General features: G+C 32.4%; 1 protein-coding gene across 1 annotated transcript in view; it reads right to left on the bottom strand.

Annotated features, from left to right (window-relative positions):
• Nucleotides 1-5,795: 5,795 nt before the first annotated feature.
• The window catches only part of LOC132797543 (protein madd-4), a 109,440-nt gene continuing 99,502 nt past the window's right edge, over nt 5,796-15,733 (bottom strand). Inside the window, 4 exon segments of the mRNA XM_060809290.1 lie at nt 5,796-9,808; nt 12,841-12,991; nt 13,104-13,490; nt 14,535-14,828. Of these exon segments, the coding sequence (XP_060665273.1) occupies nt 9,690-9,808; nt 12,841-12,991; nt 13,104-13,490; nt 14,535-14,828 (951 nt within the window). The 3' untranslated portion in view covers nt 5,796-9,689.

Below are 15,733 nucleotides of genomic sequence, written 5' to 3'. Positions count from 1 at the left end.
TTTTTATAACGAGTAACTTTAATTCCCTTGAATTTTCTAAGGGTTAATCCACACACTCTTTGTCGTTTCGCCTTTCTATGCTTAATTAAATATTATTTTAAATATAAAAGTATTTTTTTTTTAAATTAGAATTTATTTTAGGATTAACAAGTTGAACAAATAAATGTCTGTACAAAAAACCAAAACAACGCCTTATTGCTAATTCCAAATTATCCAAAATTGCTCCTGATGTGAGTGAACTGATCGTCAAGCAACATCGTGAGGGGAAAACTCTGGAGAAAATTGTCGAACATGTTTTTAAAACGCATTCAATGATTTAAAACCTAAAAAAAAGTTCAGTCAAAGTCACGCTCTGATAGGCCTCCAAAGCTGACCGATCGAGAGGTCGGGAGGTTTTGAAGTCGGTGAGGCGTAATCCTAGGTCAACGGCCGCAAAAATTAGCCAGTACATAAAGGAGAACTACAAGAAGGATTTCATGATAACACAGTCCGAAAATTTTTGAAAAAGGACGACTTGCATAGCTCTGCTACGCGGAAGAAGTCTCTCATATCAACCGTCCATAAAGAGAAGCGCGTTGATTTTGCAAAAAAAGAGCCCTTAGCCTTTTGTAACAAAATTACTTTCAGTGATTAAAGCAATACTTGCATACTTGACATAAAAGAACGAAAATTTGTGTAGCGCAAAACTTGATGTACAGAACCTTGCGCCTACAGTTAAGAACTGTGGTGGCGTCGTGATGTGTATATTTTTAAGTTATGTTCATGAACGTTGCTCTAATCGTTTGAGTTTCTAGAGTCTTAAAAATACTGTTGAAAATAATACGTTTTGCTTCAAGACTTGGATTATCTTTGTATTATCTCTGACCCAAGAATACAAACAGCACAAATTGGGGTTTCACTCAAATCAGAATTATTTGTACCCCAAGTTATGAGAACAACCGCTGAGCAGAAGGCTTCTTTCAAATTTTGAACAACGGACACAGCTTGCCGCTCAGTGGTTGTCATGGCTTGGGTTGCCAATAATCCTATCACTAACCATATAATACATACATGTATAATACCACTAACCATATAATACATATGTATATTGCGGTATTATTCTCAAAATATACCAAACATACTACAAAAAATACTAAAGATATACCAAATGATATATTTAGTATATCGATATAGTCCACATTCAACGGAGCGCCCTAGGCGCCAACTCTAACGATCAGCAGCATGGCAGTCTCTCCGTAGGATCGCAAAGGATTCCTGTCAGCGTTCAGTGGGTAGGCACCTCCTGAATATATATATATATTTTTTTTTTGATTTGAAAGTGATAGGCAAAAAAATGATTTAAATCAAATTATACAATTTATACAAACAACTGTGTAATCTAATTCGCAAGTCTATTGAAATAACGAAACAACCGAGATAAAAAGTGTAGGGCTCTCCCACACAAAGAAAATTTAAAAATTATAAAACAAAGTTAAAAATGAAATACAGACATGGAAACGAAAGAAATGGAAATTAAAGTTAAAGTTAAACCTAGTTAAGAGAAATAAAGTTGAAAGAGTAACGCTTTTGTATGCAAACAAATTAAGAAAAAATTGCAACAAAAAATAAGAATTTAGATTAAATAAATTAAATGAAATGCGAAGCGCTAACTTGAAAAAAGAAAGTGACTCATACGATCGCAAACATTAGGTAAACGCAGCACTGTTAAGTTAACAAAAAATGAAATAAAATAAATAAAACAATTAGTAAAAGTGCCATGCAAAAATGAAATTATAAAATATTAAAACAATAGTGAAACAAGCAAAAAGAAAAAAAATAGTTTGCGAATGTTAAAAAAGAAGTTTATCACATAAATTGTTTAAAAGAAATTTATATTTGTTTAAAAGCAATGGAAAATAATCAGTATCAAAAATTAGAATGAGATTTAAAAATATGCAACGTGAAATGAATATGAATTAAAAATTTGTAGAAATTAATTAATGATTTGTTTTCGGAAAAGTTAATAGTCTTTAATTTATAAATTTGCGGATGTGCTTAATGTGACAAATTTGTTTTTTTTGTACAAATCACCTCGCCGTTTAGCCCGCTCCAGCATTACGATGGAGATCGACCACCTCCGCAGGAATTCTGGGATTAAGTTTCGATAAAGAAAATTAATAGTGTACACCGATATAAAAATGTATCGCCCTTGCACATTACGCACATACGCTTTCATGCAGCCAAGTTAACTTGAAAAAAAAAGTTAAATGAAAATAACTTTAAAAAAGTTGCTCAAAGAATAAGGTAATTAAAAATGAAAAGTTATTGATTGAAAAATAAAATTTAAAGAAATCGGAAAAAAAAACAAATTATAACAATTTAAAATTGAAACAATTAAAAAAAAAACAAATGCTCGAACAACTTAAAAATAAATAGATTTAGAATATAACCATTGTATAACCCTCAAGTATACGTATTACTTATAATCATAATTATATTTTTCTGTCTTCTATTTTTATAATGTTTTATTTCTTTTTATATTATTTTTCTTAATTAAATCAATTTAAATATGAAATAATTTCTCTTTTGTTTGACCGAGTCATGCCGTTAGGCTCCACAGTCGTAGGGCCCAAAAGGGATCACCAGAGCCAGGCTCTGATGCTTGTGATTGTAACACCGGTGATGAGAGTCTCGCTCTGTAGAAACAAACATTATGTCGCAGCACGCTAAATTCTACTCTTTTTAATAAAAGGGCGCAGCGAAAAAAGAGGATCGATTTGTGGAAGCAAGACCACCACCCCCAAAACCTACGAGCTAGAGCCGGATGCTATAGCGTGCCCCGCACCCACAGATCGTCCGTTCACCCTAGCGTTGTTTATCGTTGCACGTTACAGTATCTACATGCTCCCGATTGTGTTTTATTCGTAGACAATATACAAGTTTTCTTCCAGTCCCGTCTTGTGTAGACACAAGATGCGAAATGACTTTGTCATTTCAGTTTGCCGTATATGCGGAACTGATTTTATACAAGAAGCGTCGAGTATAAATTCTTGCAGAGGGAAATTTAAATTTCCCTCGGCTGCGCTGGCAGAATTTGTACTCGGCGTTTCTTGTAGAAAATATGCGGTCCAGCTCTTGCCGAAAATCTGTGCTTAGATTCTAGTGTGTAGTTCGGAATATGCAAAATAAAAATACGCTCAAAAATATATGCAGTAAATAAAATGTTTATTGTACTTCAAATTAAATGTATTTAAACTATAACAATGAGTACTTAAAATTATATATTATCTAAACAGTTTTACTTATAACTAAATAAACTAATAGCTAAAAGAAAAAAATAATTTATTTCGCCGTTTTCTATATACTTCGCCATGGACAATGCATTGTAGTTTCTATTTTTATCATCCAACATAGCTCTTTCGTGGTCCTCAAAACTGTAAATATAAATACAAATATATTTCTTAATTTAAATCAGATAAGAATAGAAGTTTAAAAATATTAACGACTTACCTCTTATTGTTTTATAAAAGACGCGCAGAAAAAAATCAACTTTCTTGTACAACACTCACAAAACAAATGACAAATGATACACAAAATTGCACATGTTCGAGAAAAGTAGGCGTTAGGGAAATTTCGCGTTGCGCTAAGAGGGCGCGTACACCAGACTCAATGCAAGAAGCATTCTACAAGACGAGTCATCTAACGATCTACAGAAAAGTCGTGCAGTCTCGGTCTTGGCATGACACGAAACACAATTGGGCTCGCCTATATTTGCATGTTTATGCATATGAAGTTTTTCAATGTGCAGTTGCCTCGCAGACAACCAGCTAACGCACGTCAATTTTGTTTTGCCGCGACGAAAGTCTCGAAGAAGAAGACGAAAACAATAGCTTAAGCTATCTTAGACACAATTGTGTCTTAGATATTTGCAGTTAAATGAAGCCTGCACAAGGTCTGCGTTGGCTCTGCCGAGAGTTTGTGAGTCTGCTATACACTAGATGTAACTAGTCAAGATCTAACGGTTAATTAATCAATCATAATCATACAGCGTGTATGTAGATCACTAATACACATTAGAGGCTGTCCATATATTACGTACCCAATTGTGTTTCGTGTCATGCCAAGACCGAGACTGCAAGAATTTTCTGTAGATCGTTAGATGACTCGTCTTGTAGAATGCTTCTTGCCTTGAGTCTGGTGTACGCGCCCTCTTAGCGCAACGCGAAATTTCCCTAACGCCTACTTTTCTCGAACATGTGCAATTTTGTGTATCATTTGTCATTTGTTTTGTGAGTGTTGTACAAGAAAGTTGATTTTTTCCTACGCGTCTTTTATAAAACAATCAGAGGTAAGTTTATACTTTTTAACTCTATTTCTAATATTCTTATGTAAATAAAGAATACTATTTGCATTTATATTTTTTACATCTCAGTTTATTTTCACGGACATCATTTACGGACATCGCCGTACTCAATACAAAAATTGAGGAATCTCCATTAAAGTATGTGGCGATGTTCAGGAGGATGCTCTGCCCAGATGGCATACTAAAAAACTTGGAGCGGATCTTCCACAAGGATGTGCTGATGGGCATGAACTACGCCGGCACTGCAAGGATGAAGGCATTCAATAAGTACCGCCATTTGAACAATGCCATGTTTGAAGCTCTGAAGACTGAGAACTATAGCTTTGAGGACCACAAAAAAGCTGTGCGAGAGGCGTTTCTTAAATTTAAAAATAGAAATTATAAGGCCAATGCCAAGGCAAGGCAATTAGAAAAATTAGAAAATAATAAATAGAATATAAATATAATTGTTTAGTTATAAGTAAAACTGTTTAGATAATATATAATTTTAAGTACTCATTGTTATAGTTTAAATACATTTAATTTGAAGTACAATAAACATTTTATTTACTGCATATATTTTTGAGCGTATTTTTATTTTGCATATTCCGAACTACACACTAGAATCTAAGCACAGATTTTCGGCAAGAGCGGGACCGCACATTTTCTACAAGAAACGTCGAGTACAAATTCTGCCAGCGCAGCCGAGGGAAATTTAAATTTCCCTCTGCCTGAATTTATACTCGACGTTTCTTGTATAAAATCAGTTCCGCATATACGGCAAACTGAAATGATAAATTATTTTCGCATCTTGTGTCTACACAAGACGGGACTGGAAGAAAACTTGTATATTGTCAACGAATAAAACACAATCGGGTAATCACGTTTTCTGCGATTTTTGACCTCCTCACCCCTGGTAAACAAAAGTATACTTTTGTGTTTTATTCGTAAATATAAATGCAAATAGTATTCTTTATTTACATAAGATTAGAATATTAGAAATAGAGTTAAAAAGTATAAACTTACCTCTGATTGTTTTATAAAAGACGCGTAGGAAAAAATCAACTTTCTTGTACAACACTCACAAAACAAATGACAAATGATACACAAAATTGCACATGTTCGAGAAAAGTAGGCGTTAGGGAAATTTCGCGTTGCGCTAAGAGGGCGCGTACACCAGACTCAATGCAAGAAGCATTCTACAAGACGAGTCATCTAACGATCTACAGAAAATTCTTGCAGTCTCGGTCTTGGCATGACACGAAACACAATTGGGGTAATATATGGACAGCCCCTTAGTCATAAAAATATTGATGCAATTGTATTTTAGAATCGAAAAGACTTTTGACTTACCTTCTATTTCTCCACGTCTTTACTATGAAAACATTAATTAAAATCTAACAACTAACAGCATTTGTTTTATTTTGTTTTTTTTTTCGACCAATACAAAGTCATTTATAAATTGCTTGAATTATTTATTTATATTTAATCAATAATATTTATTTAATTTCTATTTTCTTACAATATTTCTCATTTTGCCTTTGTATTTATTTTGTAAACATCTTGCAGTGGTGATTTCGATTTTTTTATTCGTATTTGATATAAATATACGTATGTTTAGTATAATAAGCTGTAATACAAGCTTGCGTTTTGTTAAGTCTATATTTGTGTATTATTTTAACACTGGGCATGAAGGCCGGCACGACTGAATAGATAACTTAGCGTCACTGAGTTTTGTACTCTTTATAAAATACATGAAAGCCAAGTAATCATGTTTTCATAAATTTGATTAGTTGTTTGTGTCAAGATTTCAATATTCCAAACGAACCGCACAGAACGAATGAATTGCATTCAAATAAAACACAAATGGAAATATTATTACTGAATTACCGTTTATAGTCGTGTAAAGTATGTTGTAACATTTTTTATAGCCCTCATAACATAATCGTTTTTAACATTTCATACTTTATCAATATTATTACTTATATTACTTATATTTAGCAGCTAACGGTTTACATTTTATGTCTGCTTTTCAATTTTTAAATATATGTTTATAAAATAAGTTGCTCATACAAAATATAAACTAATTACAATTATTCATATTCATATATGTATATTATATATCAACAATGTTTAACTAAAGCGGTTATGTACATTAATTTGGACTTTAGAATTTTAAAACCATATGAAATAGGCTTTAATTTTCATTCAAGGTATTGAAATATTCAAGTTTGCGAAATACAAACAGAATTGAGGTTTTTATTATTCTTTTCACAATTGCCTTTTATTATGATGTTCTTATCTTAACTGTTATTAATTTCTCTTAAATATTTACATATGTTAATTGTTGAATTAACTTTTCGTATTTTACTAATTAGTGCTGTAGTTTTTATAATTATATAAAAGCTTGAGATCATAATATTTTGAATAATTATTTAGTTACAAAACCCAAAGTATTACACTAAAACCAAATGTATGTAAATAAGTTTGCTTTCGATTAGATTAGTTCTTTTAAAAAAAGGTCTATTATAAGATAAAATAATTTGTAGTTTTGTCTAGTGCTATTAATTTTAACAGACCTACAAAAGTTAATAGTCCATCATAAATTTGACACTGCAAAATAATGGAAATAATGGTCACATCCGTTTAAAGGAAATTTAAGCTGAGGTATCATTTCATCCATTCCCATCTTATCTATGGATATGATAAGTTTAGTTTAAAAGAAATGCTGATGTGCTCTCGAATATCGAAAGTATCGACAGCTATTTTGTGCTTGTTTATGACGTGCTAGGACTGCCAAAACGGACGTTTTTGCAAATAATTTGTGTTCCCCTAATTAGGAACCGGCAGAAACGCACAGTGAATGACTAGATTCTCCTTCATACGTTCATACCACACATGTTTAAATAATCATATATCCATACAATCGTTTGACTATTAAGCTTATTTATTTACTTTAGATTATTTTTATACCCGCTACCCACAGAACAAAGAGGTATTATAAAATTATCCACAAGAAAATGTAGGCAACATGCCAAAGAATGAATCTGAGTACATAGTCTAAACGGGTGTTTCGATTTTTCATCCCACCATTAAGTCGTTGCGACGATCAATCTGACAGATTTTGATCACTATTACATAGTATTTTGTTAATGTATAGGTAGGTCATTAGACCACATAGACCACTTTTGATATATTTCAATATTTTTTGTTTTATTTTGGTTTAATTTGGTATATTTCAAAGATAATACCGCTTTCGCAATATTTTGCTTTTATTGAAAATGGATAGCGGGTATCTAACAGTCTAGCGCACTCGACTATAGATTTCTTACTTGCTTTATATAAGTTTAAATTCGGTGTATCTTACGACATTGTTGCTTAGACGACAACTAGTCGCTTATCGACGTAAATCATTTTATCGCATTTATCTGTATGTATGTATATATAAGGGGTGCCACACAAATCTTGTTTTTCATAATTTTTCATTCAATTTTAAAATATTTGGAGACTTTAATCCTCAAAACATAATTCTCTCATAATAAATGCGGGGTTTCTTAATTCGATCAGCAATTGCATTCAAAATAAAGTTGTAATACCACTAATGATAATATCGGCATCAAAAGATGCAGCTGTCATAATTAAACATATAAAATAATAATATACATTAATATTTTGCAGTTCTAAGAGGCCAGTTCATTGTGAATTTAAGAATGGTACTGCAGCATAAGGTTGCAATATTTACAAGGTTTACATTGTGTTAATATCTAAAGTAAGAGAAGGCTGAAGGCTTGAAAGTCAAATTTAAATACTTTATGTTTTTTTATGTATTTTATTACTAATCAAAATTTCGACTAAGAACAATAACATTCATAGGCAATCGTCCTATTCCCAAATGCTGTAGTTTTCTTAATTTAATGTACATATACATATTGCTAACATTCTGAAAAACAATTCTAGATATGAGAATATATACATTTTAAAACAATTTTTTTTTTTTTGGATAAGAGGCAATTTTACTCTCTAAAATTGAATCAAATTTAAATCTCCAGTTATTTCCGTGACACCCCGTATATATGAATAATCTATATATAAGCATCTGTAAAATTAGCTTGCTTAAGTCTAATTCTGACGAGCACTTTTTGAGTGATGGAAAAGTTTGGCTTTTACAAACTCCACAATGTCTTAATACGATAATAACCACAGCATTTTGGTATCAGATTACATTAAATTTTTATCAAGAAGTCCTGAAAAATACATATAATCTGATTCATACGTATACAAGTTGGTTGAAAATGGATTGATGTAAAAAAGCCAAGCGTTATATTTCGTCTTTCACTTTTCACCTTTGTACCGTTTTAAAAAGTTTGTGTGCTCACAAGGGACGTCCACTTAAAAAGTGCTCGATTACAGGGCTTTTAAGTCGACACGTGGGAATAATATTATAATATGATTTGAATTGATATAATATCTATCCTTAACTAGTGTTGACAAAACTATCAATAGTACCATCGATGTTTGAAAATGTAGCTAGCCATCGACTTTCTCAGCTACCATCATGTCATATTTTTAGAAATGCTAACAAAATAGTTACCCTATTTATTTGAACAGGTGTTTAGGGATGCAAAAATAAACAAACTAAAAAATTCAAATAAAGATAGTAGTACAAACAAAAAAAACATAAAATGAAATATTTTTTATTAGGCGCATTCAAAAATTACATAATTTTTTATTTTGTATTATCTATTGACTATTTATTTCGAGTTTGCATTATATCAAGCAACTCGTTCTGAAACAATTACATACATAGATTCCAAAAAGGTCTATCTGATTACTATTTTCTCATATTTTTTATTTGCATTATTTGAAATAATTGCAAGAATTTACAAATAATTTCAAAGCGAGTAAAATTTGTAAATTTAATAATCAGCTTATTGCTAGTGATCGTCAATCATTGCCATAATTGATAATGTGCTTCATAAATTGTCGCTCTCTTGTACGCTTTTGTACACTTTGTTCTACACTTCAGAAGTTTTGAGCAATTCAGGCAGGCAGTCTAAACAGAGAAAAATGCAGAAAAATACATTCGACCGCTAACGCTATCGAAATTATAGATAGTCATTACTACATAGATTCCGAGTTATCAATAGCATCTAGTATCGATGTTTTGTCAACACTATCCTCAACAATATCGTTAGTTTTAATTAAACTTGTCTTATATTTTATAAATTTAACTAAGTTACATTCTTTGCAAATGCATTTGAGAACTTATGTAATCAATTTATTAAATCTAAATTCAGATTAGTGCCATGTTGTTTACGTAGTTGCTTAATAAATGTTTTGTCGTTTTTAGTTTGGTCTGGCTGAGGATCTATAGATGCTTCTGCTGATTGAACTGACAGGAACCACAGCACTTTTCCTTATAACGATGCAGTCTACACAGACCCATGGCCAAAGCATTGTGGCAATATCGTGAGGTATCCAGACAACCTGAGTATAGAAATAGGTATTAAGTTAAATGATTAAATATTGAATAGGATTGCAATTTTTAAGCGGTACATAATATTTCAATTGGCGAAATAATTAACACGCAGTAAACGGAACATATTAAAGCGCGATTGTCAGCATCATGGTTTGTAGACTGATTTTTATATTTTTTGAATCAATATTTCAGTTGTTGGTTGTTAAACTCCCAGCAAAACAGAAAAAACCAATAAAATACATACGAGTATGTACATATGTCATTTGCGATAAAAATAATGTGTGTGGAAATAAAATCTGCTCTCATTTACAATGAAGTTGTCGTTGTTTAGCAACATAATTATTAAAATAATTTTGTTCTTTATTACTTAATACCGATGACATCATTGTCTGTTATTATCATATTTGGAATTTTTAAGGCACAACAAAAATATTTGTTCATGGTTTTCGGTTATTGAAATGCTTCTTAATACAAGAACGCAAATTTCGCAGTTGATGTAAATTGTAGAACATGCTGTGCTCAGCATAATTTAATAGCGCTGTTCCCAGATAAGCAAAATTGTTGATATGCAGAAATGCAATATATTTCACAACAGCCACAAATTTTAAACTAACCGTTTTTGGCTACCTTTATGACCCTAAATTTAGCACGGAAATGGTAAAAACCAAAAAATTGACTGTCTTGCCATTCCACAATATTAATTAATGCTATTTTTTTACAAGAGAAAATGCCCAGCACGCGATCTTTTTTAAATTATCCATCTTTATGTTTGTGTTAAGTGCGAAATTATAGGTTGTCTATTTGTCGTCAGTGGAACAGTTGATTTGGCATCCACATTCCAGTATTATATCATATCGAGTATCGATGCGCTTTGGAATTTTGTTGCATGCAAAAATTTTTAACGGCCGTTTTTTATATCCCTTGTTTTTACCGATCATAATATGAAAAAAGTCCATACAGTATATCATACTAAAGAGGGATCGATACTTACAAAATGGAATTTATGTGAACACAAAATCATCTGTTCTACAAACAAAAAAAGAAACAATTAATTTTTTCGCTCTAATTATCGGTAACAACGCCAAATTTCAAATATGAATAGTTTTAGATATTTAAAATAACGCGTGGGGACTTATTTTTACGCGAGGGAAAAATTTCAAAAAGGAGTGTCTATGGAATCTGAAATTAAAAAAAAATAAATATGGTTGGGATATTATCTTCATAAAAATAGGAACCCATTCGGCGTTACACATATAGGATTACCGAACTTTAACTGTGCTGATGGATGTTGATGTTGTTCGTTGGCAAGCTCCTCTTATCACAATAAACCGCAATACAAAAACGAAAAAAAATTGCGGTCGATGTAATTTTACAATATTTTCAATGTGACAAAAAAAATAGAATTGATAGTAATAGTAAAAATAAAAACCTTGATATTAATATGTTTATTTAAATGAATATTCAATAAATTTAAAATCTGAGTATTTTTTATTTAAGAATACACTTGGCCCTCGCTTAACAAGGGGGTTACGTTCCTAGAAATCTTCGTGTTAAGCGAAATATGGATTCGGTACAAAATAAAGGGTTACGTTCGCAAAATTCTAAATTGGCAGCAAACAAATTTTTTTATTGTTCAAATTGTTTCATACATTTGTTCAAAATTAACCAAACGTTATTATGCATATGCCTTTAATAAATGCCCAACATTCATATTTTCAAAATTAAAAGTTGGTATTAAATTAAAAAAGTTGCTTCGTAACAGGTTAAACTTTATAGAAACTTAAAAATGTTAAAAAGTAAGGAGATCATATGTTTCTATTCATATTAAATTTGAAATATTTACACTTTAAGACAGTTTGTTTCAACATGTTTAATTTTTTAGTGGCTCTTTATCAAAAATAGGATTTTGCAATCGTGTAAGAACGAGGTTTTTAGCGTGTTAAAAGGGAGTTGGCGGCAAATTTGTAACGATGTAAGACCGAGTTCGTGCTAAAAGAGTTCCTGTTAAGTGAGGGCCAAGTGTATTTGCAATAAATACGATCTGTGATACGATCACAAAATGATGTCGATAATGTAAGTGTTTGTGCTTATCACACCGTTGCATTAGGCTGTCGGCACCCGATCATATTAGGCACTCGGAAAGTAGAATCACTTGCCTTTCGGTTTGAATTTAGTACTATATCAAAATATCAAATACAGTCTTTGATAAAATTTTGTTTTTGTTGTTTTGTGATGAGACATGATTAGTCATTTTGTTTTTGTTTTAATTTTTTAGCAGAAAAATTGACGAAATAGCACCACATTCGAAATTTGCATTTCTAATTCGAAACAAAATTAAAACTCCTACCTTTACTATTATTTGTGAATGGTCTTTTAATATTTAATATCAATGTCATTACATAAATAAAAAATATGTTTGAAGATCCGTTATTGACAAAAACAAATGGGCTTCGTCTGAGGAAGGAAATACCCTTGTCTTGAATAGAAAATACAAACAACCACCGATATTACAAAATCTTTACAGAATTACATTATCAGACTGAATTAAATCACCTATAAATTATCCAATCAAAAAATAAAACTATTTAAAAAAATAAAAACATAGCAATAGAAGTCTGGAAACATGTAATTTGGTCAGTCGAATCCAAATTCAATAGATTCCAGTCAATATTGCTGGCGACGATCCGGAGAATCTTTGCAAAAATTTTAAAAAATTTGGTTGATAGTAACCAAAACGAGTCGAAAAGGTCATTAAAAAATAAGGGCTAGTGGACAACATATTAATGTTATTGTAAATTTAAAAGTATATAATTTTTTTTGTTGATAAGAAAGTTGAAGTGCCAAAGGTGCATAAGTGAGTACATGCGAGTTTTTTTTTTCATTTTTTTGCTATTCTAACTTTTAATTCTTTTATGCTATTTTGTAGTATATTAAATGTAGAATAAGTGAAAACAAATGTCACCCCGATAAGTAAGAGTACTCTTTCAGCGGTATTTAATTTTCGGCTTACATTATTTAAATTTTTTTTTGCTGGACTTACTTTTGGCTTGACAAGACCGACTTTTGCACACTTTCATTACCACTGGCCGAGGGTGATGCTTGCAGACGTTACCCGCGGGTCTATGAGTGCCATACCAGACGCACTGCAGAATGCGAAATTTTATTCCCTGACGACCACATGGCGCATTGCACTATAAAACAAATTCGAAATAGAATGAAATGGTATTTGTCATTAATAAAATATTTGCTTTATGTTGAGTCGGGACATAATGAATATAGAAGAGAAGGGAAGGCGCCACGAACCTCAGACCACGGCTCCACATGCCAAACACCCTTGCAGCGCTCATTGTGGCATTCTTGACGCGCTGGTGGTTTCTGATACTCATGGCAGGCAGTACCCAAACTGCCGTTTTCATACCGACAGCTTATTTCACGCCGCTGTACGGCAATATTGCGTTCATGGCAAAGCGAATGCTGGCAGAGCGTCCAATCTCCTTTGGTCCAGTAAGGACAGGGCTCGTCGCCACAGCTCTGGAACGTGTTGGGCAAATCCAGCCCTTGGGCTGTGCACTGTGCATTTTCAACGACATATACACTGTTGCCATTTGACATCGATGTCGTTGGTGTCTTTCCAGTTGTCCTCCATGTCGATGCCTTTGTTTCCGTACGCTGGCAGCTCAGCGAGCGGCGCTGTGGAGATGAAATGAACACGATGTTAGTTCTTTTACTTTTGGTGTTTTTATACCCCCCATAGGGTAGAAGGGTATTGTAACTTTATGTCAGCAGGACTTTATGCACGTAACAGGCAGACAGAGGCACTTTTGACTCCATTAAGAATATATTTTCTTAACAGTGTCAAGAACCGAGACGATATAGCCATATTCGTCTGTCCGTCTGTCTGAAAGACGATAAAAGATAAAGCTTAAATTTTTTGACAATGCTTCTTATGGCACGCTCATTAATTAATTCAGAAGGTTTGACAGACTGGCAAACATTAAATCTGCGTGTCAGCTTTGGCCATATAAAAGACGGATACTAACGAAATTAATAGTACCGAAGAGCATAATTTATTTGTGTATATATCATTTGATTTGGGATTCTCGCAAAATAATGCGATTTCATGTAATTTTGAGCTTAAAGCGTTGATGAATTTTCAAATTTATTTTTCGACAAATATCAGTGTGACTGGGATTACCAACTTTGGTAGGCCAAAATATAATAGTTAAATCATTTATTACGGTTCCATTTTCTCTACTTTGATTTCTATTGTTTAAATTATTTCGTTTTTAGAAGCAACATAAAATATTGCAGGTAGTTCTATTGTTGTTTTAACATTAAAAAAAACGACTAAACATATCCTCCCACTTTCAGTATTAACACATTAGGGGACATGTGAAGCATCCAAAAAATAAACCTTATGAAACATGTTCCATCTTAAGCATATATTATTTTAAAAACAAAAACTATTAAAAAAGGCTGTCCCTTTTTTGTAACGGTACCTTCGAATATTTATTATATGGATTAAGAATCGCTTTTTCCACACACACTGAATAAACATTTGCTAATAACAATCTTACTTTTATTTTAATTTATTGAGAAAGAATTAACTTTCTAGGCGCTACCTTAAGCTATAGTTCGAAAACAAATCACCAGTCGGGACAGATAACTTTATGTATATCTGTATATACATATGTGTGTATGTATGTATGTAACTACATATATATTGATACGCACCTGCAATCCGCCGCCTGCGGCACCACACTGCTGTGAGCACTTGGACCACTCCCCCAGCTGCCATTTGTATATATATCGATCGTTCTTTGCATGTCTCAAATTGGTAAAAGCCTCTGCTATTTTTATTGGCGACTTGCTTACGGGCATGATACGACTAGACTCCGTCTGCAAATCTTTAGTCATTTCGTTTAATGCTTCATCCTGTTCCAAACGTTGTGGTTCCAAATCAAAAGGTACATCATGCCATATTTGCTGGCCGCGCGACTTTCTAAAGGGCTGCAGCGGCCACAATAGCTGTAGATTTAGAGCAAGAATATAGATGGGTAAGTTATATTTAGCTTAAAAATTTGCTTTGAAAAACGTTATGATGACAGCATTCATCATTACAGAAGTTGCCAAGTAATTCGGTAATTTTTATTTTTTATATGTATTTATAAAATGTAATTGCAAATTGTGTGAAGTATATAATGCACATTAGTTATTTTATATACATGTGTAAGTAAGCCATTCATGCATGTACTATCTTCTTGAATTACCCACGTCAATTGTATCATGTCTTTCAATCACCACTTCAAAATCCGATTAGCCATTGAACCACAACAAGAGCACGTGGCCCTCGGTAACCAGAATATGACTATCAAATTTGGCAGTGAGTAGAAAAGAACATTTAGTATTTGACTTCATACCATTTCGTTTTATCCACAACGTTGTACATTTCTTAATATGTAGCATTCCATTTATTGGAATATGGATATGGTTTTTGCTGTTTTGAACTTTCCAACAAAAGGAATTGTCTTTATAGTCTGGGCATTACTCATTTAAAGCTGCCTGGGGCCCTATTCTTCAACCAGCAATGCCAAAATTACAAGCTAGAATTCAGACTCAAACATAAAAAAATGATTTCCCAAGAGTCATTTGACAGCGACAATACTGTAGAATATGATATGCTGTTGTTGCAATTGCATTTCTTGTGCAGTTTCACTAGTTCATCTGTTGAAGTGCGTTTCTTAGACGTTATATTGTCCTCATACCACCTACAATAACTTTCGCTCATATTACCGTTGTATCGGGTATTCGATCCTCTTATTTCTAGTCTACCCAAAGCAAATTATAATTATTTTGTAAACACACTGTGGGACTTATTTACAACTGAATTACGCCAGTGCCGAAAACTCTGGTAACATTGTCATACCAAATAT

The sequence above is a fragment of the Drosophila nasuta genome, unplaced genomic scaffold (assembly GCF_023558535.2).
Source record: "Drosophila nasuta strain 15112-1781.00 unplaced genomic scaffold, ASM2355853v1 ctg14_pilon, whole genome shotgun sequence".
NCBI lineage: Eukaryota > Metazoa > Arthropoda > Insecta > Diptera > Drosophilidae > Drosophila > Drosophila nasuta.
This window is presented reverse-complemented; position numbering and strand designations above follow the sequence as displayed.